Source organism: Malaclemys terrapin, chromosome 10 (genome assembly GCF_027887155.1).
Source record: "Malaclemys terrapin pileata isolate rMalTer1 chromosome 10, rMalTer1.hap1, whole genome shotgun sequence".
Classification (NCBI taxonomy): Eukaryota; Metazoa; Chordata; order Testudines; family Emydidae; genus Malaclemys; species Malaclemys terrapin.
Genome location: NC_071514.1, coordinates 13,064,209 through 13,090,416, shown reverse-complemented (window position 1 = coordinate 13,090,416; position 26,208 = coordinate 13,064,209). Strand labels below are relative to the sequence as shown.

The 26,208-nt window shown below is 43.8% G+C and overlaps 1 protein-coding gene across 10 annotated transcripts in view; it reads right to left on the bottom strand.

Moving 5' to 3' along the window:
* Positions 1–26,208, bottom strand: part of AKAP13 (A-kinase anchoring protein 13) — a 338,427-nt gene that overhangs the window by 218,166 nt on the left and 94,053 nt on the right. For all 10 annotated transcript variants that reach the window (XM_054041161.1, XM_054041152.1, XM_054041157.1 and 7 more), the window contains one exon: positions 23,591–23,633. In XM_054041161.1, the coding sequence (XP_053897136.1) occupies positions 23,591–23,633 (43 nt within the window). The remainder of the gene's footprint in view (positions 1–23,590; positions 23,634–26,208) is intronic.

Sequence of the window (26,208 nt, the reverse complement as noted above, 5' to 3'; positions counted from 1 at the left end):
TTGTTAAAACAACCAGGATAAAGGACTAACACAGAACAAGTTGCAGATGTGGACAAATACTAGAACCCCTCAGGCCCTCTATATAGGTTCGTCTAGACTAGGATTTAAAGGAGTGATGTTAGATCAAGTTAGCTAACTCTACTTTACATCTTCTAAAACTCCAGTTAATGCAAAGCAACTGTACTTCAGAATATACTAAACTGGTTGAGTTAACGTCTAGAGAGAAGCCTAGGTTACGACAAAATCAGCTAGCATGATTGTAAAGGTCTACACTGGACTGCAGTGTAGACTACGGGGGCTGTGAACTGTAGAGCGCACCAAAATGGTGCACTCCCCGGTGGATGATGCTGACAGAAACTAAACATTACCTAGTTTGTGTTAGTACAGTCCTATTTGAAAGAGGACTACGTTAACACAAACTAAGTACCTTTTAGGTCTCACCAACAGCGTCTACATTGGGCAATTAGAGCACATCATTTTGGTCACACCCCCACAGTCCACACTACACAGGTGCTAAAGGGGTATTCCAGTGATGCTAAGCTAACTTACTGAACTAAACACAATTGAAAAATGCTCCATTTTCTGCTACATAGATACAAGCACATCGCTCGCCCGCGCCACTTCTCGCCGCCCCCATTGGCCCGGGACGGCGAACTACGGCCAGTGCGGGCCGCAATCGGCCGAACCTGCTGCATCAGCAGGTAAATAAAACTGGCCCGGCCCGCCAGGGTGCTTACCCTGGCGAGCCGCATGCCGAACGTTGCCGACCCCTGGCCTACATAGACAGGGCCTTACTTGACTGTAAACCACACTTTATGGGTCTATCCTGGAACTCTATTTCAAACTAAGGTTGGTAAATTGTATCCACACTGGTGTTCAGTGGGGTTCGGAAATAAATTAACTAATTCTGTTGAAACAAGGTACCTTTGTACCTAAGCAAGGCCTAAGAATAAGCATCTCCTGCCACCTCAGTTAGCAACCTGGGAGCTACAGCTCAGGTGTCAGTTTCATGTGACATCACCATCCAGATCTCTCCAAACCCTGCCAAAGTCTTTTAATAAAAAGCGGGAAGTCAATACCCAATATTCCTAACATAAAAACCAAGCACAGCCTTTTTTTTTTTTTTTTAAACAAACAAACTGACATTCTCTTTGTTGGTCATTAGCAAGATGGAAAGGATGCCATTCATTCATTTATTTATCGTGCGTTGCAGTTCACCTTTGTGTGCGCCTTCTGAACTGCCATTTGCTATTGTGTACGGCATAATTAACTGTTTGTAATCTACTCTGAGACCCCTGGATGAAGGAGATATACAAGTTCTAATTACCATGATTAAGAAAGTGGGTGGCCTTTAATATCTCTCATTAAAATCGGTAACAGACAGCAAAACTCCGTCATCTTCATAAAAAAAAATCCACATCCAAAAGTTACTTTAAAAAAAAAATCTTTTTGAAAATATGAATTAACAGTTTACAGTACAAGGTTCTCTCTTCCCAACAACTTCAGAGTTAAAGCAAACCAGTTACAAATGTGGCCAAATTCCTTAAACCCACATAGAAGAGTTTCCAATAGCACTGTTGCACTCTGCCTGCAAAAACATTTTAATTGAAGCATGTTTACCTTTATTCATTTAATATTACCCAAATAATGTCATCTGTTCAATATCACTGCCACACAAGGTGGCTATTATAACCCCTTTCATCCTGAATGGCTACAAATGGAAAGCCAGGTTGCCAATACCCCTTCGGTGAAAGGACAGATAGATCAAAGCAATTCTCCGGCACATGCCAACAAATAAGAATAATTTAATTTCAAAACTAGTTTGGATTGACTAATATTTACTTAGCTTAAAGCCCATTGGAAATGAAAACATTCCATTTTATGTCCATTCACACAAAAGGTCACCATTTCTTTCAACTCCCAAATTTCAATTCAAGATGTATGAAATCAACATTTCAGAGATGTGACCTGTATGAATTAAGCCTATTATTGATACATTCAGTATCTCCAGCTGGGGAGGGAATGTTGTTTAGTGATCACAGCACATGACTAAAGATAAGGGACTTGGCCACAGATTCACTGAGGGCTGATCTACACACAATTTTTGTACCACTATATCAATTTAGAAACTGATTTTAACTGAAGTGGTACAATGTCTAGCATTGACACCGTTACACCAGTATAATGGTGGCTATATCGATATAAGCACCCTTACAGCAATATAATTGTGTCAACACTAGAGCACTATACCACTTTGTATCAATTTCTAAACCATTACAGTAATGGGAGTACAAAAACTGTGTGTAGATGAGCCCTGAGTGATCATGGCTAAACCATTTCCTTTCTGTGTTTCACTTTCTCCATCTGTAAAAGGGGAATGATCTGCCCTTGTAGGGCTTTTATATGAGCTTACTTCATCAGCGTTTGTAAATTTCTATGATGTTATTAGACAAGTGCCACTATACAAGAGCCAAATATTACTAATTTATATTATTTATTATTTCTTAAAAATATATCTGCATTCTAAAAAGAGACTACCTTAATCTCTTAAAATGTTTGCACAGTTTAAGTACACAGCAAAAGCTCAAATTTCCAATTGAGTTATTGTCCATCTTTGTCTGCTTCTGTAAGTGCTGGGGAACCATCAATCTTGTCGGACTCTATACTGCAAATGACACCGAATCATAAGAATTCCCCTGTAACATGCACCATTTGGGATCACATGAGGAGTCAATAAGAAATGGCAGAAGCAAGACCCACCGTAATCCATTCATCCCCAAAGCAAAACTATATCATTTTACAGGTTTCCTATACACTTGTGTTTGTCCAGATTAGGGCCGGAAAAGGATATATTTTTTTAAATGTGCTAGCTAATGTATTTTAAAATTCCACTATAAACAGTTTAAGTTGTATTTTAATATGAACCATATTCACCTCAAGCAGTTAGCACATTTTAAAATACCACTTATCCTTATACCACTTATCCTATCGTGGTGTTTTAAAGTATGTTAGCAAACATATCAAAAACTCATCTTTTTTCGCCTAACCCAAACAAAGCCGAGGCCTATTTAAATAAATGCAAACGCCAGTATGATGTGTTAGAAGTTTTATTAAAAGCAGAACGGTAAATGGACAGAATATATCAGCACTTGGTAATCCTGCATTCATTTCTAATGCAAGCATGAGATTGCTGATGTTAATCAGTACAATCTCTGGTTACATTTTTCATCATGGTAGCACCTACTACAGTACACTGATGCTGGGCACAAAAGCATGCATTCGATGACTAGGAAAAATTTACTAAGTGGATGCAAAAAATAGGTCTGATACCTTTCAGCACTTTTCTTTCCAAACAGCCTTTGCCAAGAAGAGTTCTGCTGTTTTATTGAAGAGTTTGGCTTGGAGTGTCAGATTAGACAAGTGAGAATAATGTGCCCTTTTAACAGGTTTAATTCTGTTTCCATTCATAACAGAACTGACTTGTTCTTGGGTCAACTTCCTATTACATTATGCCTTTTGGTATCATAGCAATTTATACTTTCAAACTGGTAACTTCTTTATTAATGGAAAGCTGTTCACACAGTTTCAATGTGGATCTTCTTAGATGGGCACAGAAAATTGAAATCCTTTGATTGTTTTCCTCCTTGAACTGATTCAGGCTCAACTTCATTTTTTTTTTTTTTTTAAATGAAAGTAGGCATGTTGTCATCTAACCTCCAAGCCAGAAGCGTTATCTACTCCTATGGGCACACAAAGAGAAGTCAGATTTCACTCCAGAGTCACTGTGAGTATGTCTACACTGTGAGTCACAGTGCAGCAGCTGCAGTGTAGACATATCCTGTATGACTTTGGGCAAGAGTAATGGGTTTATAAACACCAAGTGAGCACAGGCAGGAAAGGAATCTTCCCTGCTTAAGGGCAACTAGGCTGACCACACCCCAGCACAGCTGCCAGAACTGCCAATCATGGAGGAATGCACCCACAGCTGGGACCAATAAGGAAAACAAGCCAAGCCATAAAAAAGGAAAACAGGGAGCAATGAGGAGGCAGAAAGACCTAGGAGAGCAGAGGGCTAACAGTCCCATGCCACACCGCCTATAACAAACTGACAGGGAGACAAAGGAAGATGGCAAACTCTGGAGTTTAAGGGCTGATTGACTCATTGTAGGTCAAGTTGATGGGATTGGGCTAATTTGAGATGAATAGAAATACAGAGAGACCAGTTTAGAGAAAGCTGGGACCTGTAGAGGGGCGGCCCCAAGAACAGTTCTCAGCGAATCATTTCACTTCTCTGTGCCTCAAGTTTTCTCATCTGTAAATAGGGTTGCCAACTCTGACTGAAGCTATTCTCGGAGATTCCCCCTCCCCCACATGACATTTTATTAAAATATCCAATTAAAATCTCCCAGGTTGCTTTCAATAGGCACCGGGAGATTGGTGCCAATTCTGGGAGACTCCAGGCCAATCCTGGAGGATTGGCAACCCTATCTGTAAAATGGAAATAATCATTAGGGGTGGATGAAAATTCTCCATGGAAAGTGTCTAGTAGAGAGAATAAATGGCAGCTCAAAACCCAGGGGAAGGTGAGTACCCCACAATCCCATTCAAGATTTCAAATCACCATGATATTCATTAGTGACTCACCCTCTAATCGAGGGGTTGGCAACCTTTGGCACACGACTCGCCAGTGCCCTTACCCACAGCCCCACCACAACTACACAGTGCCCCACACAGACCCCCACTTCCCAGCGCCCCAACACACACAGACCTCCCCCACTCCCCAGCACCCTCCACTGCCTCACAGCCCAGCACCCACCACAGACCTCCCAGACACTCCCTCCCTCATACCCTGCCTCCTCCCCTGGCCGCACTCACCAGCCCTGCTGGGAGGTGAGGTGAGTGTCAGCTGGGATGAGCCAGCAACATGGCTGGGGCCAGTCCTGGGAATCACTCCAGCCCCTTGAGAGCAACGCTATCAGTCATGCCAGGGCCTGCCCCCGCCAGGCTCCCTCAGGACCCACTTGCCTGGAGGGGCCCAGCCAAGCCCCCTCCATGCTGACCCCCCACCGGCTGAGAGTGGCCCTAATTCTGCACCGATCCCACGCGGCTCAGCTCTGGGGAAGCAGGCGGGGCCCCACAGGTGGCGGGCATCAGAGACTGTCCGGAGCTGGAGCTGCACTGGGGTCTGGCCAGGGCAGGAGGTGGAGAGGAGCCAAACAAAACCACCACACACATGGACAGCTCCGGGAAGGAGCCCCAGCCCACTCAGCTCTCCTCACAATGACACCAGCCTATGTCCAGGGGAAGAAATAGGTCAGGGAGGAATAAAGCCTAGGGGGAGGGAAGAAGAGCTCCAGGAGGGGACAGTGTGAAAAGCACAGACCCCCTGAATGGGGGCAGGGGATCCCCAGGGGCCCAGCAAGCGGAGAATGGAGCCAAGGAAGGGGGGTGTCCTCGGAGGGGGAGGGGCGCTGGAACCCATGAATGTAGGGCGCTGGAGCCCACAAAAATGGAGGTCCCACAGGGGGCACTTCACAGGGTGGAAGGAGCCCATTGGGCTGGGGGGCGCTGAAGCCCATGAAGCAGGGGGCAGAGCCCATGTGAAGCTGGGTCCGCGGGGCACTGGCTGTGTGAGGCAGCTGGGGGAGAGGGGCAGCCCTCCCCCCACATGGACTGCTGCTGGGTTCGAAGCTCCCAGGCTCATGCCTTTCACTGGCGGAGTCTCCGAGAGGGGGGAGGCTGCCTGCTGTGTGCCCATTTGAACCCCGCCCCCTCCTCGGCACGTGCCCCCACACTGCCGCCAAGGGCCTCGCGCCAGCACTTGGGAGTGTGCACGCACCGGCAGTGTGGCACCATGCTCAGGCTACTGCAAGGGTAGAAGTGGGCTCTGCACTGAGTGTCCCGGTGCCCATTGTAAACCCAGTACTGGAAAGAGCTGCCCTTTCCATGAGGCGGGGAACAAAAGTCACGCTTCGATTCAGCTGTCACCTGCCGGCTCTCTGTGACCAGGATTAGCGCTGCGCCCGATCCAAACCCGCTCTTGGAGAACGAGCTTTGGGATCGGACCGATCCAAAGTGAACTGAAGTCGCCCGTTTATTTTAACAGGGGGTAGGGACAACAGAGAGGGAAACCCACCTCAGCCAATTGAGCCCGGGAAGCTGCTGACCCCCAGGGCTGGAGTGTTCCAATGGCTCTCGGCACCCAGGGCTGACTGACAGCCCTGGAGCAGAACCCCTCTGTGCTCGGGGTGCCCCTAAGGAGGGCTGGGCCAGGCAGCTTGCAGGGAGCCCTGGCTCGCAGAGACAGGCAGGGAGTCCCCCACAGCTGGCTCCGTGGATGCAGCGGAAGGGCCAGAACTGCCAGCTCTGAAATGAGACACGTCTCCATGTTCGATGGGGGAGGCGGGGGCAGGTGTAATAGCTGCATCCTCCCCCCAGCAAAGTGTGTGCAGACCAGTCCACCTAGCTCATGGCAGAGCAAGGGAAAGGAAGCACCTAGCCATGCCGGGGGCAGGGCTGCAGAGGCTGCTGCTGGAGCACTGCACATGCTGATTCCGCCCCAGGGCTGAGCACTGCTAAGCTGCTGCCCAGGTCACTTACCTACACTGGCATGCAGGGGCTGCACCTGGGGGTGTGCACCTGATTGATGTACGATTGGGATGCCATTTGTCCAGATATTCAGGTAAAATTTAAAACTTGGTAGTGAAATAGAAAATTAGTCAATTGGGGATGTCCTATTTGTTAAACTTGATTGCACACTATGTTATCTGCTGGCAATTTTGGTTTTTCAGGTGTAACACAATTTACAGTAGGGATATGTAGTTTACAGTTCTGAACCACAGTGCATACCGTAGCACAAACTACAGTGGGCACTTAGTAACATGTAAGAAGCACAGAGACTGTGCGGTTCTTTTCAGTTGCTAGCTCTCTAGTTAATGGTCTTCAGCCGAAAACCCCGCCCGAAATGGCAACAGCAAGTAAGGAGCTAACTACCAAAAAGCAAAAAAGACAGTGCAGATACAGGACAGAATGGGAAAACACTTACACCTGGATTCGGAAATCCTACGAGTGTGATTCATAAGCCTTTTGTAAAGCATGCAGGAAGGAATTTAGCATTTGCCATGGTGGTGAGTCCAATGTTAAGCATCATGCTGATTCAAAAAATCATGAACAAAACACCGACACTCACAAGAGCAAATACCCTGGTCTCAGTTTTTTTTCCAGCAGGTCAAATGAATCCTTCAATAACAAGGTTATTGCTGCTTAGCTAACAACTTTACCACACAGTAGTCCATCAACACTCCTATCGCTCGTGTGACTGTGAACTTAAACTGGCGCCCAACTTGTATTCAGATTCAACGATTGTGAAGCATGCCAGCTGTAGCCAAACTAAAGCAGAGGCATTGATCAAAAATGTGCTGTCACCACTCTCGACAAGATTTTCAAAAGATCCAGACGGTCCCTATTTCTCAGTTGCCACAGATGCATCTAACAAGGGCAATGTGAAAACTTTCCCCGTATCGCGGAGATACTGGACACCCGAACATGGGGTCCAAGATAAACTGTTAGACTTCTATGAGCAAAGCAAAGAGACTGCAGAGGCAATAAGCAACACATTACTTGAAAAACTTGCAACACACAAACTAGACCTGAACAAAGTGTCTTTCTACTGTGCTGATAATGCGAACATGAATTATGGAAAACGACAATCAGTGTACCAGAATTTAAAAAAATAAGACAAAAATATCTTGCCTGCAAACTGCTCTGCCCATGTTGTGCACAACACTGTGAAACGTGCTAGCAATACCCTGCAAGTTGACATTGAGACTCTGGTGATTAAGACATTCAATCATTTTGGCAGTTCTGCTAAAAGAGTAACAGCACTGAAGGATGTTTGACTTTGTGGATATGGAGTATGCCACTTTACTGCGCCATGTTCCAACACGCTGGGTGAGTCTTTTCCCAGCTGTAAACAAGCTTGTCAATACGTGGCAGGTTGTGAAGTGCTACTTTGTTTCTCTGGGCAGTGACGAGTGCCCAAAATCTCTATGGACGCTGTTCTCTGACATGGAAAATGGTGAACAAAGTGAGGGGCCTAGCAAAGTTGAGATTCATCTGGTTTTCCTCCAGAATGTCCTGAAAAATCTTCAACGATACTATGCTTTGTTTGGAAAATGACAGTGTGACGGCACGTGAAGTGTATGCCATAATGAATAATCTGAGAATTAAACTTCAGCAATGGAAGAATGACAAATTCTTCGGCTCCAAAGTGGTTTGAGCACTGGCCTAATAAACCCATGGTGGTGAGTTCAATCCTTGAGGGGGCCATTTAGGGATCTGGGGCAAAAATCTATCTGGGAATTGATCCTGCTTTGAGCAGGGGGTTGGACTAGGTGACCACCTGAGGTCCCTTCCAACCCTGATATTTTATGATACAGCTTGAAAAAAATCTCTGTTGTTGTATTACTTTAGTTTTTTTAATATTAAAATGATTTATTCTAATATTACACATTATTATCATCATCTAATAATCTAACAGTCTAATCTAATATTAGATCAGAGTAAATTATCTAACAGTCTAATAATCAAATAGTCTAATCATCTAATATTAACTAATAATATATATTGTCTCTCCATACTACTCTGGCTGTATGCAAGCCTCGATGTAACGGCCCTGAGTAAGCTACTTCAGGCATTGGGCAAAGCAGCACCAGGGAGCAGCTCCAAAATTGTTCTGCTGTTAGTTGGGGGGTGTGTGCGTGGGGGGCAAATCTCTATATGTGGCCCCAGAATGTCAGTGAAAGACCCCAAAGCCTGTACCCCTACCACTTACACTATCCAATAGTTCAGGGGTTCTCAAACTTCATTGCACCATGACCCCCGTCTGACCACAACAATTACTATATGACTCCGGAAAGGGGGACTGAAGTTTGAGTCTGCCCGAGCCCCACATGCGGTGGCCAAAGCCTGAGCCCCAACACTCTAGGCAGGGGGGTGGGAAGAGTTGAAGCCTAAGGGCTTCAACCCCAGGCGGGAGCCTGTAACGTGAGCCCCGCCGCGCAGGGCTGAAGCCCTCGAGCTTTGGCTTCAGCCTCAGGCCCCAGCAAGTCTAAGCCAGCCCTGGTGACCCCATTAAAATGGGGTCAGGACCCACAGTTTGAGAACTGCTGCAATAGTTCATGGCATTAGTGCCAATCATACCACCCTGGGGTCCACAGGAATCCTGAAAGCTATTGTGATGGAATTATAGTATCCTGCAAGCCAACTTTAACTTGCTCAGGGTTCCTTGTCCCTGCCCCTCTCTCCAAGCCTTAGGTCAAGATCCTCAAAGGTATTTTGGGCTCCTAACTTCCACTGAAATCAATGGAAGTGAAGAGTCTAATACCTTTCAAGATCTGAGCCTTTTTGGCTACACTCCAAGTATTCAACCATATAATTTTATTAGTAGCTGCCTGAGTGATCAACACCACTTTCAACCAATTACAAGCAACAAAATGGGCCTTTTATTTAAACATGGGAAAGGGAAAATAGCAGGCCGTGTTAATGCATCTGCTGCCTGAGAAATGGAAAGTCAGCCCTGGCACCATGGAGTTAAAAGGAGAGATTTAGAATTCCTGGAGGCTAAGTACATATGACCATACTTTTTATTAGACTGTTTCCTATCAATGGTATAATTTCTAAAGCAGAGCAGCTGTATCTAAAGTCATAGGTTTTAAGCCTTTCCCCGATTTAAAGGCACAGAAGGGCTCTCCTCACTCTGCTCTCCTCACTCTGCTCTCCTCCTCTCTCCAGCAACACACTCCAAAAGATGCAGCTCAGAGGTGACTTGAAGTGTCAATTTCCCTACCAGCTGCAAAACAGCCTCTCCCACTTAAAAATATTTCACAACTACAGCAGAGAGCTACAGTAATAATCAAGCCAATTTTTAAAGTGACATTGTACATTTTTGCAACTAGGAATACAATACATTGTATCTATATTTTACTAAGGAGGAGTATTTTTCCTCTTGCCCTAGACAATTAGTTCTTTTACTCCTTAACAAACAATCATTTGCAACAAGTAACACTGACTTGAAAGCAGAACCTCAGCATTAAAATCTTTGTCCTGTAACGCAGCTGCCACTGGGTGGCAGTACACAGCACTGATCTCAACAAGAGACTCGAATAATTGCTTCTCTATTTTATTTTCCATTTATAAATAAAAACATATTGGTTTATTTAGACAGCTATATGTCACATAGCATCTTTCCTACAAACTGTCTCCCAACACACTTTACAGAGCCACGTAAGAAACAATAGCAGAATGAGGGGGAGAGAAATATGTGACAAGCAAAGGAGAGCAGATATGTTTTTCTGATGAGATTTGAAAGCTTATAGTGATTTGAAAACGTACACTACCATTCTCTCTCTTACAGTTTCAGGCCTGTCAGTATCCTCAACATAGCCCTGCTCTGGCCAAATTCCATAGAGGATTTAACGAGGTTGTAAAAATCAGCTCCGGGCAAAGCAAGCGTTGACATTTTGTTACAGAAACCAATTCTGGAGGAGTTGAGCGGGGACTTACTCAGGTCATTTTTAAAGATGAACTGAAATTTTTTTTTCAAAAGCTATTTAAGAACCCAAATGAGCTGCAGAATACATAGATTTAATTTTACATAAATAGTAATAGCTCACTCTTATATGGTGCTTTTCATCAGTACACCCCAAAGCACTTCACCATCTTTTTAATACATTTATCCTCAACAGTTCTGAGAGTTAGGGAAGTGATGATATCCTCATTTACAGATGGGGAACTAAGGTACAGAGAGGTTAAAGCATCTTTGCCCAAGGTCACACAAAAAGTCTGTAGTGGAGCAGAGAACTCAATATCCTACGCTAGTGCCCTAACCACCAGATTGTCCTTCCCCCACATACTTCACCGAAAAGAACAGCTGAAGTCTCTAAGTCCTGGGATCTGTGTTTTTCCTGTGACAGCTGGTGATGACATTATCACCCAACGTGGGGTAAGGGATGCAACCTTTTCCACTGTTCCTGCTGCTGGCGAGCTCACCAGCCACTGTGGGAGAGAGAGAACCCTGAACTCAGGGCCTGGCAGCTATAGGCTATCTTAACAAATTAGTTTACTGTGCATTGCATAGTAGCTACTTTTCCAATGAATAAGTTTGTGAAGCTTTTTAGTACTCGGGGTTTAAAGTAACCAACTTCACGATCAAGATGTTACAGCTCAGAACAATAATGGTGCCTTCAGCAGGGGGTAGAGGGGCCTCCGGGAAAGCACAAATTATTTCAATATCACATAGACTATAATACTTTGAGATAATGGTGACTTAAGGGCTGAATCTCTGACAATAAATGCCTTGGGTTTGTTTGTTTAAGCCAGTCAATTTATGTTATTTCACCATAAGATTGACATACACAGACAAGCCCCATTTATACCGACCTAGCAGAAAAGATGGACTACAGGGTGGGGGAAGTAGGAGGGGCTGTTTCAAACTAAATTAAGTAAACTGTGTGTCAGTGTTTGGAACGTGTGAGAAATAGGGGAGGAGGGCTGAGGAGGGATTTACCAACTGCAACTCACCCCGTGACCAGTCTGGAAGGAGTATGGTCTTTAAGCAGGAAAGCTCTCAATTGATGGTCATTTCATGAGGCTGCTCTAGATAAGACTGCTTTAAATATGTGAATGAACATTATATTAAATACATGATTGATGTGCGAAGGTGTTTACATTGGTATTCAGTGGGGCTCATGGGTTAATGCAGCTCCTAGTGTGAGAGTTATTCAAAGTGGCTCTTAAATTGTGGGGACCTGTGAGGTCAGACCTAAGAGGCAACAATACATTGCAAGTCCAGGATTCAGCTGCACAGCTAAGCAGCAGCATACTGGTTTGCAGGAACACAGCATTGTGCTTCATCAGCAGTGGTGGGCTCTACAGTTCAACAGAATAGGGGACAAACTATCCTTGCATGACGTGGACAAGAATTTGGGGAGCTGGGAATGGAAGGATCACAGATCAAAAGCCAGGATAGGCATCAAACATCATCATTTGGTGCACAGTTGAATAAGGACAACGTTGCAGGAAAGTATATGTAAGGATATCTTGCATTTCCATCTGGGAGGCAAAAAATAAAGATACAAAGGGAAAGCTGCACATTGTTCTTTAGAGCTGCCAAATATGTGTTACTCTCAAAGGTCAGAATTTACCCGAGCAGGATGCTTTCTGTAAGACTTTCTAAAAAGTCTCCTTAGATTGTCAGGTCCCCCTTTAAATAATTCTGACTAATGTGTTCTTTGCTCCTCATTTAAAAGGCCTTCTCATATTGTGGAAGTCAAAGGCTTTGGGGGTGAAGGAACAGAAAATCACCTTGTCATTAAGAGAAAATTCACGTGCCCAACTAATACATGACAGGAGAGATTATCAGAGTCTCCTGCCTTTATAACTATAAAACTCAAGATCAAAGCGTCTTTTCTTCTTGCCTGAGGATCCCAAGAGAAAGTCACACAAGGCTACTATGTTGCTCAGAATAATGTTCATGGACTACTCCCATGTTAAAAGAAGACCAAGATACATTCTGCTTCCTGCCTGTCATTATCAGATACCCTTAAATCCCAAGTGGCCTGTATCACCCTGGCTCTTTCCAAGAAAGCAGTTTTATTGCCTTTGGGTAGTGATTAAAACGTATCTGTCCATCCAATGGCTTCAGGGACAAACTTCATAGACAGGTAGGATCACACACAGCAAAGACATTTCACTTGGGCCTCATCCCTCTGGATAAATATTTTAAAAGATCACTAATTATAGTACACAATGCTGCACAAGTTGCACACTTTGAGACTCCATTTCAGACATGGTAATTATTCTGCTGTCAAACACTGACTGCTTTGACTCCTCTTTGTGTTTTCATTCACCACAATCTCTTTATTTAAATTTGATTTTAATCAGCCATTGTCCACCTACCCAGCAGGAAGTAATTACTTTCTAACCAATTTCAAAAAGCTCAGTTTCTCCATCCACACTGGCAACTTTGGTACCACGCTGTCGCTCATAACGACTGTTAGTGTTTAAATGCGGACAATGTGCTTGGAACTGTACTAGACACACAGATGAAGACAGCTGCTGCTCTGGGCAGATTACAATCTGAACAGGAGACATGAAGAAGGCAGGACACATTGAGGAACCGAGAAGAGTATCCTTGGTTTTATTAATGCCTCTCTCTTCCTTCTGTACGCAATGTTGTGGTGGTGAAGGCACTAGTGGGTTTGTGGGCCTTAAACAACAGTCTCAGAACAAACAATTGAAAAAGTTCTAAGCGGATCTCTTTTCTGTGGGGTAGAACGTATAAATGTGGGTCAAGCAGCATGAATTAAACTTAGGCTGTCTGCTAGGGAAGCGAATGTCGCTCTCAACATGTGAAGGAAAGATAGGAGTATGGTTCCATGAGGAGCTCTTTAATAACATGAATATCAAAAAGAAATCCTACCAAAAAATGGAAACATGGCCAAATTGCTAAGGCGGAGTGCAAAAGAATACCACAAGCATGTAGGGACAAAATCAGAAAGGCTAAGGCACTAAATGAGTTACACCTAGCAAGGGACATAAAAGACAATAAGAGGTTTTTAAATACATTAGGGGCAAGGAGAATGTAGGTTCTCTACTTAGCAGGGAAGGAGAGCTAGTACCTGACAACATCAAGAAGGCTGAGGTGTTTAATGCCTATTTTGCTTCAGTCTTCACTAAAAAGGTCAATGGTGTCCAGATACTCAATACAATTAATATTAACAACAAAGGGGAAGGAGCACAAGCCAAAATAAGGAAAGAACAGGTTAAAGAATATTTAGATAAGTTGCATGTTTTCAAGTCAGCAGAACCTGATCAAATTCATCCTATGGTTCTTAGAAAACTAGCTGCAATAATCTCAGAATCATTAGCAATTATTTTTGAGCACTCACAGGGGAACGGGTGAGGTCCCAGAGGACTGGAGAAACTTAAACATAGTACCTATCTTAAAAAGGGGGAACAAGGTCCTCAGGAATTACAGACCAGTCAGCTTAAGTCTGATATCTGGAAAGATACTGGAACAAATTATTAAACTATCAGTTTGTAAGCACCTAGAGGATAATAGGATTACAAGGAACAGCCAGCATGGATTAGTCAAAAACAAATCATGTCCAACCAACCTAATTTCCTTCTTTGACAGCGTTACTAGCCTGGGAATGGGGGGAAGCAATAGATGCAACGTATCTTGGTTTTAGTAAGGCTTTGACACTGTCTTAGTTTGTTTATGAGAATGTCATGTGGGACAATGTGGTATAGATGAAATTATACACTACAAGGTGGGTGTACAACTGGTTGAAAGACCATACTCAGAGTACGGTAGTCAAACAGAGAGTATATCTAGTGGGATCCCACAGGAGTAAGTCCTGGGTCCTGTACTATACAATATTTTCATTAGTAATTTGGATAATGGAGTGGAGAGTATGCTTATAAAATATGCAGATGACAGGGGGGCGGAGGGGAGGGAGAGGCGAGGGTTGCATGCACTTTAGAGGACAGGATTAGAATTCAAAATGACCAGGACAAATTGAATAACTGGTCTGAATTCATCAAGATTAAATTCAATAAAACCAAGTACTTCACTTAGGAAGGAAAAATCAAATACACAACTAGAAAATGGGGAATACCTGGCTAAGTTTTAGTACTGCAGAAAAGGATCTGGGGGTTATAGTGAATCACAAATAGAATATGAATCAACAATGTGAAGCAGTTGCAGAAAAGGCTAATATTCTGGGGTGTATTAACAGGAGTGTTGTATGTAAGGCATGAGAGGTAAATATCCTGCTCTACTCAGCACTGGTAAGGCCTCAGCTGGAGTACTGTGTACAGTTCTGGGTGCCACTCTTTAGGAAAGATGTGGACAAACTGGAGAGAGTCCTGAGGAGAGCAACAAAAATTACAGAAGGTTTAGAAAATCTGATTTCTAAGGAAAGGTTAAAAAAACTGGGCCTGTTTAGTCTTGAGAAAAGAAGACTGAGGGGGGACCTGATAACTGTCTTCAAATACGTTAAGGGCTTTTTTTTTTTTTTTTTTTTTTAAAGAAGATGGTGATCAATTATTTTCCCTATCCACTGAAGGTAGGACAAGAAGTAATGAGCTTAATCTGCAGCCAGGGAGATTTAGGTTAGATATTAGGAAAAACTTTCTAACTATAAGGGCAGTTAAGCACTGGAATGGACTTCAAAGGAAGGTTGTAGAATCCCCATCACTGGATGTATTTAAGAACAGGTTGGACAAACACCTGTCAGGGATGGTCTAGGGTTACTTGGTCCTGCCACACCACAAGGAGCTGGACTTTATGGCTTCTCGAGGCCCCTCCAGCCCTACATTTTTATGAGTCTATGAAATAGCCCCAGCCTCCCCCAATTCAATCAACTTTGAGCCACAATCGGCATGATCAAGCTCTCACTTAAGTCACTGGAAAACTTTCCTTTTTCATATATGTAATACACAGATGACCAATTATACAACTACAGACTTTCACCAACTTTTTATAAACAAGCATGATCTAACACCAACATCTGATTATCGAATACTGCGTGTTATAGTATGTGTCAATTTTACTATGATTCTGTGCATGGAGACAAGCGATAAGATAAATGTTATAAAAACCCTATAGATAGGCATTACTAAGGCTAAAATTGGGAAATACCCAATTCACTTTTGAAGCAAGACTATTAGGACACCAATATCAAGTCTTTAATTACATATGATCATTTACCCCACACACTCTATATTTATTGAATGTATGTTGGTAATAAGAACATAACTGGTGATCCTTGATCCTTTAGTTATATCTACAGTAAAGCATCCAAAAGAACTCTCAGTTATGGTACAAACCATAGCTTACAAGAAGTGGAAGATTGGACAAATGACCACGGAGGAGTATAAAAATATTGCTCAGGCATGCAGGAGTGAAATCAGGAAGGCCAAATCGCACTTGGAGTTGCAGCTAGCAAGAGATGTTAAGAGTAACAAGAAGGGTTTTTTCCAGGTATGTTAGCAACAAGAAGAAAGTCAAGGAAACTGTGGGCCCCTTACTGAATGAGGGAGGCAACCTAGTGACAGAGGATGTGGAAAAAGCTAATGTACTCAATGCTTTTTTTGCCTCTGTCTTCACAAACAAGGTCAGCTCCCAGACTGTTGGACTGAGCAGCACAGTATGGGGAGGAGGTGACCAGCCCTCCGTGGAGAAAGAAGTGGTTCAGGACTATTTAGAAAAACTGGATGAGCACAAATCCATGGGGCCAGATGCGCTTCATCCGAGGGTGCTAAAGGAGTTGGCGGATGTGATTGCGAAGCCATTGGCCATCATCTTTGAAAATTCATGACGATCGGGGGAGGTCCCGGATGACTGGAAAAAGGCTAATGTAGTGCCCATCTTTAAAAAAGGGAAGGAGGAGGATCTGGGGAATTACAGGCCAGTCAGCCTCACCTCAGTCCCTGGAAAAATCATGGAGCAGGTCCTCAAGAAATCAATTATGAAACACTTAGAGGAGAGGAAAGTGATCAGGAATAGTCAGCATGGATTCACCAAGGGAAAGTCATGCCTGACTAACCTAATTGTCTTCTATGATGTGATAACTGGCTCTGTGGATGAGGGGAAAGCAGTGGATGTGTTATTCCTTGACTTTAGCAAAGCTTTTGATACGGTCTCCCATGGTATGCTTGCCGCCAAGTTAAAGAAGTATGGGCTGGATGAATAGACTGTAAGGTGGATAGAAAGCTGGCTAGATCGTCAGGCTCAACGGGTAGTGATCAATGGCTCCATGTCAAGTTGGCAGCCGGTTTCAAGCGGAATGCCCCCAGGGTCGGTTCTGGGGCCGGTTTTGTTTAATATCCTTATTAATGATCTGGAGGATGGTGTGGACTGCACTCTCAGCAAGTTTGCAGATGACACTAAACTGGGAGGCCTGGTAGATACACTGGAGGGTAGGGATCGGATACAGAGGGACCTAGACAAATTAGAGGATTGGGCCAAAAAAAACCTGAAGAGGTTCAACAAGGACTAGTGCAGAGTCCTGCACTTAGGACGGAAGAATCCTATGCACTGCTACAGACTAGGGACCGAATGGCTAGGTAGCAGTTCTGCAGAAAAGGACCTAGGGGTCACAGTGGACGAGAAGCTGGATATGAGTCAACAGTGTGCTCTTGTTGCCAAGAAGGCTAACGGCATTTTGGGCCGTATAAGTAGGGGCATTGCCAGCAGATCGAGAAACGTGATCGTTCCCCTTTATTCGACATTGGTGAGGCCTCATCTGGAGTACTGTGTCCAGTTTTGGGCCCCACACTTCAAGGAGGATGTGGAAAAATTGGAAAGAGTCCAGTGGAGGGCAACAAAAATGATTAGGGGTCTGGAGCACATGACTTATGCGGAGAGGCTGAGGGAACTGGGATTGTTTAGTCTCCAGAAGAGAAGAATGTGGGGGGATTTGATAGCTGCTTTCAACTACCTGAGGGGGGGTTCCAAAGAGGATGGAGCTAGGCTGTTCTCAGTGGTGGCAGATGACAGAACAAAGAGCAATGGTCTCAAGTTGCAGTAGGGGAGGTCTAGGTTGGATATTAGGAAACACTATTTCACTAGCAGGATGGTCAAGCACTGGAATGCATTACCTAGGGAGGTGGTGGAATCTCCTTTCTTGGAGGTTTTTAAGGCCCAGCTTGACAAAGCCCTGGCTGGGATGATTTAGTTGAGAACTGGTCCTGCTTTGAGCAGGGGGTTGGACTAGATGACCTCCTGAGGTCCCTTCCAACCTTGATATTCTATGATTCTATGAACCATAAAAAAGCAAAATACTGCCTATATAAAACTTGTTCATATTTCCTTTCTAGTTGTTTAAATTGGTAGCAATTCCATTCAGCCCAAAGAATTGACTAAAACTGAATTTCACTTATAGACAAAGATGCTTCTTTAACTCAATCAGAAATCAAAGATCACTTTAAAAAAGTCTAAGTGCTAAGGAAACTGAGGGCTTGTCTTCACTACAGGGGCAAGTCAACCTAAGTTACACTACTCCAGCTATGTGAATAATGTAGCTGGAATCGACATAGCTTAGGTCGACTTACCCCAGTGTCTTCATGGTGCTGCGTTGATGGGAGATGCTGTCCAGTCAACTTCTCTTACTCTTTTCAGAGCTGAAGTACTGGGGTTAACTGGAGACCATTCTGCCATCGATTTAGCGGGTCTTCACTAGACCTGCTAAATCAATCCCTGCTTCATCGATTGCAGCAGCCTTGATCTCCCTGTAGTGGAGACCAGCCCAGAGAGACTAACCTTGCACTACCAATGCATCTCAACCCTCACCTGCAATAGAACTGGCTATTCCAGTTCAAAGTCCCCAGATGCAATACTGGCAATAATCTCCCGATATTCTAGGTCTAGTTGCAAGTTTTCTGAGTGAAAAAAAAAAAAAGTCTATGACATAGTTAAGATGAGAGATTTCACTATAAGACCTTCAGAAAATGTTTGATAATGAAGAGGAGTTAAAGGCCTTTTCTAGATTTAATTCTGTGCCTTTGCTTTAACATAGGAGTTCCCCTATGATGAGGCGAGGTAGATAACTGGATAACTATGGTGGTCCATGGAGAATTGTCCAGTCATGTAGCTTTGGTTCCTCTTTCCTATATCCTGCTTCTACAATGCACTAGAAGGCCAATAGGGCACACTGAATGTTCTCCTAATGCCATTTTCCATGTAATTGCTTTAGAGGTCCCAAAAAGATTGTGGAATTGTGAACAAGATGAGAGATGGTCCTTACAATTGCAAATTGGAGGGGGAAGAGGTCCATTATAGCAGTATACACAGGAGGCTCTGGATACCAATCCCAGTCATGTGACATAAACCTTTTGTAACCATGACCTACGTCACAGGACTGTGGCCAAGATATAAAGTGCATTCTCTGACCGGCACTATTGCACCCAACAACTTGATTATAGTGCACAAGATCATCTCTGTGTTAAAGTGTGGTTCATATCATAAGTTTTTGAAAGCCCTAGGTTAGTAGTGGCAATTCATCTGTTATGGGGATATAGATAATCCTTCTCAATGACTTCCCAACTCAGTTACTTGTTATCAATAAGACTGCAGCTGATATAACAGCACCTCCCATGTTAGGGAGGGGAAAAGTGGGTTTAAACTTATTTGCCTTAAATTCATGCTATAACAACACACTAGACTTTAAAATAGAATACCACCTTTTATCAAGTAACTAAGTGTTGACAGTTACACTGAGGTGATAGTTGCTTGACCTGGAGCCTGATTAAATATTGGCATTAATTATATCACACTCTGCTGATGTTTCACTGTGCTATATTGAGGAACACTTGACTGCCCTGCCTCTTCTGACATCAGTTGCAAGGCCTTGTGACTGAATCACTGTGTACACTGGGAGCTGAGCCAAATCAAGGAGCTAAGAAAGAACACATTAAAAAGTATTGTTATAAAGTGTAGGTAACTTACTCAGAGATTAAAGGAGAGATACAATTGTCACAGGGGAGCCAAATAAAACAAGGGCCAGTTGTTTTCAGCACGAAGTGTGAGCCCACTTTCACACAGATGCTAAAAGAATAGACTGACTTCATCGCTACCTGCTGATTATTTTTTTTCCAGAGCAGTTGCATCACACCTGCCGTTTACAGTTCTTGGCTTTAATTCTCACTCACCAGAGAATGCTGAAATGGAATGCTGACATTTAATTTTAAAAATGGATTTGAGAGTCTCTCCTTTGGTCTTCAAATAAGCTCTCTCAAAGGCCTATAGCCATATCATCTCAGGCTGTGACTTCACCAGATCTCACAAACTAAGCAGAGACATGATGGGTCCGCTCTTATGGAACTGGAGAATGAAAATCCAGGTGATTTAGGAAGTAGTAGTGGTGATTCATTAGGTGGCTCTCTTTCCCTCCAAGTCAGTGTAATGAATCAATTACCCAGTATGGATATCGTTTTATTGGAAATACCCTTTTTTTATTATATACAAAATCTAAGTCCTGAGCACATGTAACCTCTTAGGTTCCCACAACACTTTTCACAATTATAAGAGCATTAACCTACTTGTCTCAGGGCAAATTGCATTCTGCCTCTCTAACTAGACCTTGAAGTTCAACTGAAGATGTTATTTTTCACTTTCTCCCTCTAAAAGTGGCAGGACAGTGCTGTTGGTGTAGAGTAGTTGTCAAAAAAAGAAGCAGTTTGGTGTATGGAGAATGGATCCCTAAAGATATTTTTACTTACACACACCCCTTCCCCGCTTTCAGGATAAAAGTTGCTAGAGAAATAGCAACTGCTACTCATATTTAAAACTTTATTTTCTTAGTCAAAAAAAGGCCACACCAGAAAGACCTCCTAAAAATCACACCAAAACAAAAAACTTTTCCTGGAAGCAATCACTGGTGTATGTGGCTCCCTCCAGATAATCACTACGTTCATTTCCAATAATTTGCTTTGTAGATGGCATATTCCTTATTAACAAATGAATGACTTGTTTTGAATGCAATTCTTAGCTTTCAGAAATGCAGCCCCCAACCAAGCCTATGTATGGGATGTCTAATAAATGTCAATCTGAAAAAGAACACAAATTCCAAGAACTTTTAGTACTGTTTGATAGTAATGCCCGCTGCTGACTGGTCCTGGAAATTATTCTGTCTCTCTCTTTTGAGCAAAAATCAGAAAGTGGTTGATCTGTTTTTGGTATTAATCTTTTTTCTCTTCCTCTCACATGGAACAATCCACCCAACCGATGGAGAGATATCAGTTGCCAATTAGTGATAGGTGGAACATGAAACTGATTCAAAAAACTAGCAGTCCATAAATTGAAAGCAAACATATTTATTTTCCTGGATTGTTTGCATCTACTGAAACGGTCTCTTGATTTCAGTAGAAGCAGATTAACTTTTATAGCTACTGAGGGGGGTGGGGGGAATCACCAGAGCAGTAACAGTCATGTCATGCTCATATCAACATACACAAAGAAAAACTATACAGTATGCCAGTATTATCATTTTGTTCATCACTGTGCTAAACTAAACTTCCATTTAATCCTTCCTGCCTCCACACATGGAAAAAGAGACCTTGTAAATATGTCCAATACATGAATTTATTATCTATAAAATGCAAAACAATCAAAATGATAGGGGGGGAAATAAACTTAGCTTGAGTGCAGCATTAGGACTGAGAAATCAAGCACTCAAGAACAGGAAATTCATAAAGTTACACACTAAAATTTAATTCTGTCTGGTGTTTACATCAAATATATGTACATAACCTGCAATTTCTTGTAATCGCTCTCTGGTGGTTCCTAACTTTAAAACAAAGTTTCTTCTAAATTGACGTGGCTATAATCTGCTTGTGATTTACCAACTTTTATGTTAAAAACTGTACACAATGCAGCTGTGGATTTCAATAAACTATTTTTACAGTCACTTTTCAGAGGAGAATCACAGTCTAGTGCTGCTATGTGAAAGAGAAGGTGGCAGTCTGGGAGTAAAAAATTAAGCCATTGACAGAACAAAGGTGCAGAATTAAAAATGACAAGAGATTAAAGACCAGTATAGTCCACTATGTCAAACACCCAGTGCTTCACAAAAAACTCCCCACCACACCTGCCCACTTAGCTCTTACTTCTACAGCTGTCTGCACAAGCACTTTTCTTCCACTAGAACAAGTGGAGCTCTATCAATGGTAGCAATGGTGAGACTATAAATGTAGACTGACCACTAGAGTTTCACCCACCATCTTGGCTAACTCTGCTCAGAGTAAGCATAGACAACATGGAGGCTAAAACATTACTGCTGCCAGTGGCCTGCTGACACTCGAACGCCCAACATTGCTACCAATAGAAGGTGTCGGTGGAGCTGTACCCAGAAGTAGCAAGTGACAGATTTTCCAAAACAGCTTAGCATGGAGAAGATATTTGAAGGTAATTCTGCTGTGGTTGAAGTCCCATTGACTTCAATAGGAACAGGATCAGACGTTGTGTCATCAGAAGACTCTTTCCCTTCCAACCCTAATATTCTATTATTTTATCAGGAGAGAAGGATAAGGTCATTAATAAAGTAGACAATCTACAAAATAACATTATGGACTCTCTGTTTTGAAACAACAGGTTGAAGTCTATTTAAGCGGTTTCCAGATTGGAAAAGCTGGTGAGAGGAGCCTTATAAAATATGCATTGCTAATTGTTCAGTGCACATGGCAAAGGTCCCTAGGAAGAGAAAAGTAGCTTACCTAGAGTAGGACAGTGGTTACTTAGGCTACATCTTCACTACAGGGGGGAGGGGTCAATTTAAGATATGCAAATTCAGCTACGCGAATAGCGTAGCTGAATTCAACATATCCGAGCCGACTTACCCCGCCATGAGGATGGCGGCAAATCGACCGCCGCGGCTCCCCCGTCGACGGCGCTTAATCCTACCTGCGCTGGTGGAGTGCAAGCGTCGATTCAGGGATCAATTGTCGCGTCCCGATGAGACGCGATAATTCGATCCCCGAGAAAGGGGAGGGATAGCTCAGTGGTTTGAGCGTTGGCCTGCTAAACCCAGGGTTGTGAGTTCAATCCTTGAGGGGGCCACTTAGGGGTCTGGGGCAAAATCAGTACTTGGTCCTGCTAGTGAAGGCAGGGGGCTGGACTTGATGACCTTTCAAGGTCCCTTCCAGTTCTAAGAGATAGGATATCTCCAAAATGGATTTCTACCCGCCGATTCAGGCGAGTAGTGAAGACGTAGCCTTATTTTTAAAACTGGCACAGTACATTTATGTTTCCTTCCCAACAGGGAATACATTTTGAACAATACAAGGATTCCACAGGCAAACCACTAACATGATGCACATCTGTGGTGCTATATACAGTAAAACAGTTAAGCCGCCTGCCACTGATTCCAAAACATATTTGAACAATTTAAATACATGTGTGTCTAGCTCTTGTTTGGCAGTTCCTATCATGCTGCAACAGGGCTTCTATTCAGAAGAAAAAGCCATCCTGTTCTTTATTATCTTGGTCATCCATGTCACCAGCTTCTAGAGAGACTGATTTAAAACATACCGTACTAAAGAAACCTTAGAGAGCTCTCCTGCCATTTCCTGATGATGACCCAGCTCCATTTCGGTCCTATCTAAAGTCTGACAAAAAATGATACCCTTGGGTGAACATTAAGGTTTCTTGTTTCGCACACAAACTGACTTGCAAGACCTCTCAATACTCCCTGAGTTCCAACAGCACTTACGTTCACCCAGAAATGTTCTCCAAAAAGGAAGGGGGTATTTCCATGCTTTTAAGCTTATGCATGGTGCGGAACAGTGTTATGCATTACAGCATTCCACAAGTGAGACCCTTAAACTTTCTACTTAAAAGGAATTAACCGGATTAGCTAAAAAGCTTCCTTTTTACTGCAGTACTAGATCTTTAATTTGATTTATTTGGGGAGCAAAGGATAAAACAAGATAACCAAGATCCCTGGGACAGAACAAAACCGCATCAAATAGGTACAATTTGTGACACAAAAAAAGATAAAACAAATAGTTTAAATGTTGGTCTACTCACATATAACGGAGCTTGCTGTGGATTAAGTTTCATGACCCGAACACTGGAATGGAAGAGAAAAGAGGTGTTAAAAACATTCATTTATCCTCTCTAAAATTAACTCTTTTTTTGGTAAGCTGCAGAATCCTAAATAAAGAATATACAAATCCACACAAGGCCACAGCTTGAGAAAAATTTCTCTCTAACTATAGTTTCACACTACTTTACCTTATGGGTCCAGCTGATCTAAATAATACAAGAACCAAATTCTTCCATCTTTGCTCATATTGGGCAGCATTGAGGAAGGGTGGCAGAGTCTGGCCCAAAGGGAATAGATAGTTGATATCCTTTGTGTCACACATGGCACTGCCCATTTCGGGCTAGACCTTACAACCTGTCCTGAATGAGGAGTGGCAAGTAACTGCACCAACCTAAAAGCAGAGCAGTGGTCCCATTTTGCTCGTAGCGAAGGGGAGGTTACTTCACCCATTTCAGGCATACTCCTTCCCTTTACACCCAACCAGCTGCTTTGGCCAGAGTGCAGGGAAAGCAGTGCCAGGACTCCTCCCAGTCAGGGACAGAAGAGCCAGCAGCTATCTCCCGCATTGATAATAGTTAGTGGAGATGGAACTCACTCCCCTGTACCTTCATGTCAGTTCACCTCTCTTCATTCCCCAAACACATCTTAAAAACCACCTGTTTCCGAATGTGTTCTTTAGTGTTGTAACCCTGCCACACATCTGACAACCCACTGATATTTGCCCCCTTCTATTTCTTTTGTTGGGTCCTTTATAGGACTGTCGTTTAATCTCCATGAATTTGCTGAGTTCTCTGCAATGGTGCAGAATGCCCTAAAAGTCTCTGCATGCTGCATGTTAATAATTATTATTATTCCATTATACATTGCCAATAATTCCCCCCCCCCCCCTTTTAGCACAAAACTGTTTTATTTATTGTAGCTGTTCTCCCTCAAGTCACAATTACAGTACTGATGGCTCGTTCCAGAATGAAGTGGTGAAATCCATTAGTCTGGCAAATGTATCTTCCAAAGGAATCTGGTCCCTGGGCTTGCTGGAGTGGTGTCTTTCAGGAAACATTCCAAGAAAATGCAGTACACTGAAAAATCATTCTTTATGAAATTCAGGAATGTTCTTCAGAGAAAGCAATATACAGTGCCCAAGCATTTCTTCAGTGATAGCCTAGCCAGGAAACATCAGTCCTTGTCCCAATCGTTTCCTATTCCAGTCTGGGAATCCTTAGAGGGTAAACCACACATAGATGAAAAAGTTTTTTGAATCATTTAGCCGCTGTTGGAGGTAGGTGCAGTTTTAATTCTGTGCTGTGACAATCACGCTGCTTTCTAGAGCCTTTAAACTAACATTCTGTTAATTATAATATGTAACAAAAGAGAATTTGGATATTTAAATGCTTTTGGGTCAATTTAGCACTCCTGAAATATAAGGGATTGCCCTTAATTTGCCAGGAGATTAAAGTCTCTTGTGTACCCAAAGGGCAGGTGCAACATGCGCATTGGCAACGCAAGCCCTCTTTTCATAGCTCCTCTGAAGACATGCCTCAAACTTGACTGAGAAAGATCTATTACTTGAGAAGCGAGAAGGAAATTCAAGCTCTACACCCACACAATCCTTGGCTTCTATGCTTACACTGCCAACCGAAGTATCAGTTAGTGAAAACCGTGTTGATAGCTTTAGCTTCTACCCCAGGGGTGGGCAAACTTTTTGGCCGGAGGGCCACATTGGGGTTGCAAAATGGTATGGAGGGCCGGGTAGGAAAGGCTGTGCCCCCCCCCCCCCCCCCCAAAAAACTTCCTGCCCCCTGCCCGCCCCCTCACACTTCCTGTCCCCTGACTGCCCCCCCTCAGAATCCCCGACCCATCCAACCCCCCTGCTCCTTGTCCTCTGACCGCCCCCTCCCGTGACCCCTGCCCCTAACCACTCCCCTGGGATCCTCCCACCCCCACCCCCTTTCAGGATGCGGCCTTGCGAACATGGGTGGAGGACTCAGGAGGAGCAGGAGCAGCCATGCAGCCGGAGAGAAGCGGCGGTTTCACCTTCAAAGCGCCACCTCTCTCCGGCCGGCTGCGCGGCCACCCAGTCCTCCGCCCGCGTTCCCGCCACCCACCTTCTCCCCTGCCTCCGCAGTGCAGCCCCTCCCCCACGCAGGGGGTGCACTGGTGCTGAGCTGCCCGAGTGTCCAGCCCTGGGTACCCCTGTTGTTGGGGGGCCCGTGCCAGGGCACCCTGTGTTCACTTGTAAATCTGCCCCTGAGCCGTGCCGCCCGGCCGGAGCCAGCCACGCCGCCACACTGTCGGCACGGCGAGCTGAGGCTGCGGGGGAGGCGGGACAGCGGGGGAGGGGCGGCTGCTCAGTGGCCGGGCAGGACAGCCCCACGGGCCGTAGTTTGCCCACCTCTGTTCTATCCACTAGTACTTGTTCTGAGACCCACCAGCTCATTTCCCATAGGCCAACAAAGAGTCAAGAGATGGTAATGACTTTCCATCACTACTAACATGGACCACAGTACCCATAGTCCATTTCAGTACCCAACCCCCTCTATCTTCCATATCACGCCTTCCTATCGTGGTTGTGTCCCGTAGATTTCCCCACAGAGAACTGCAT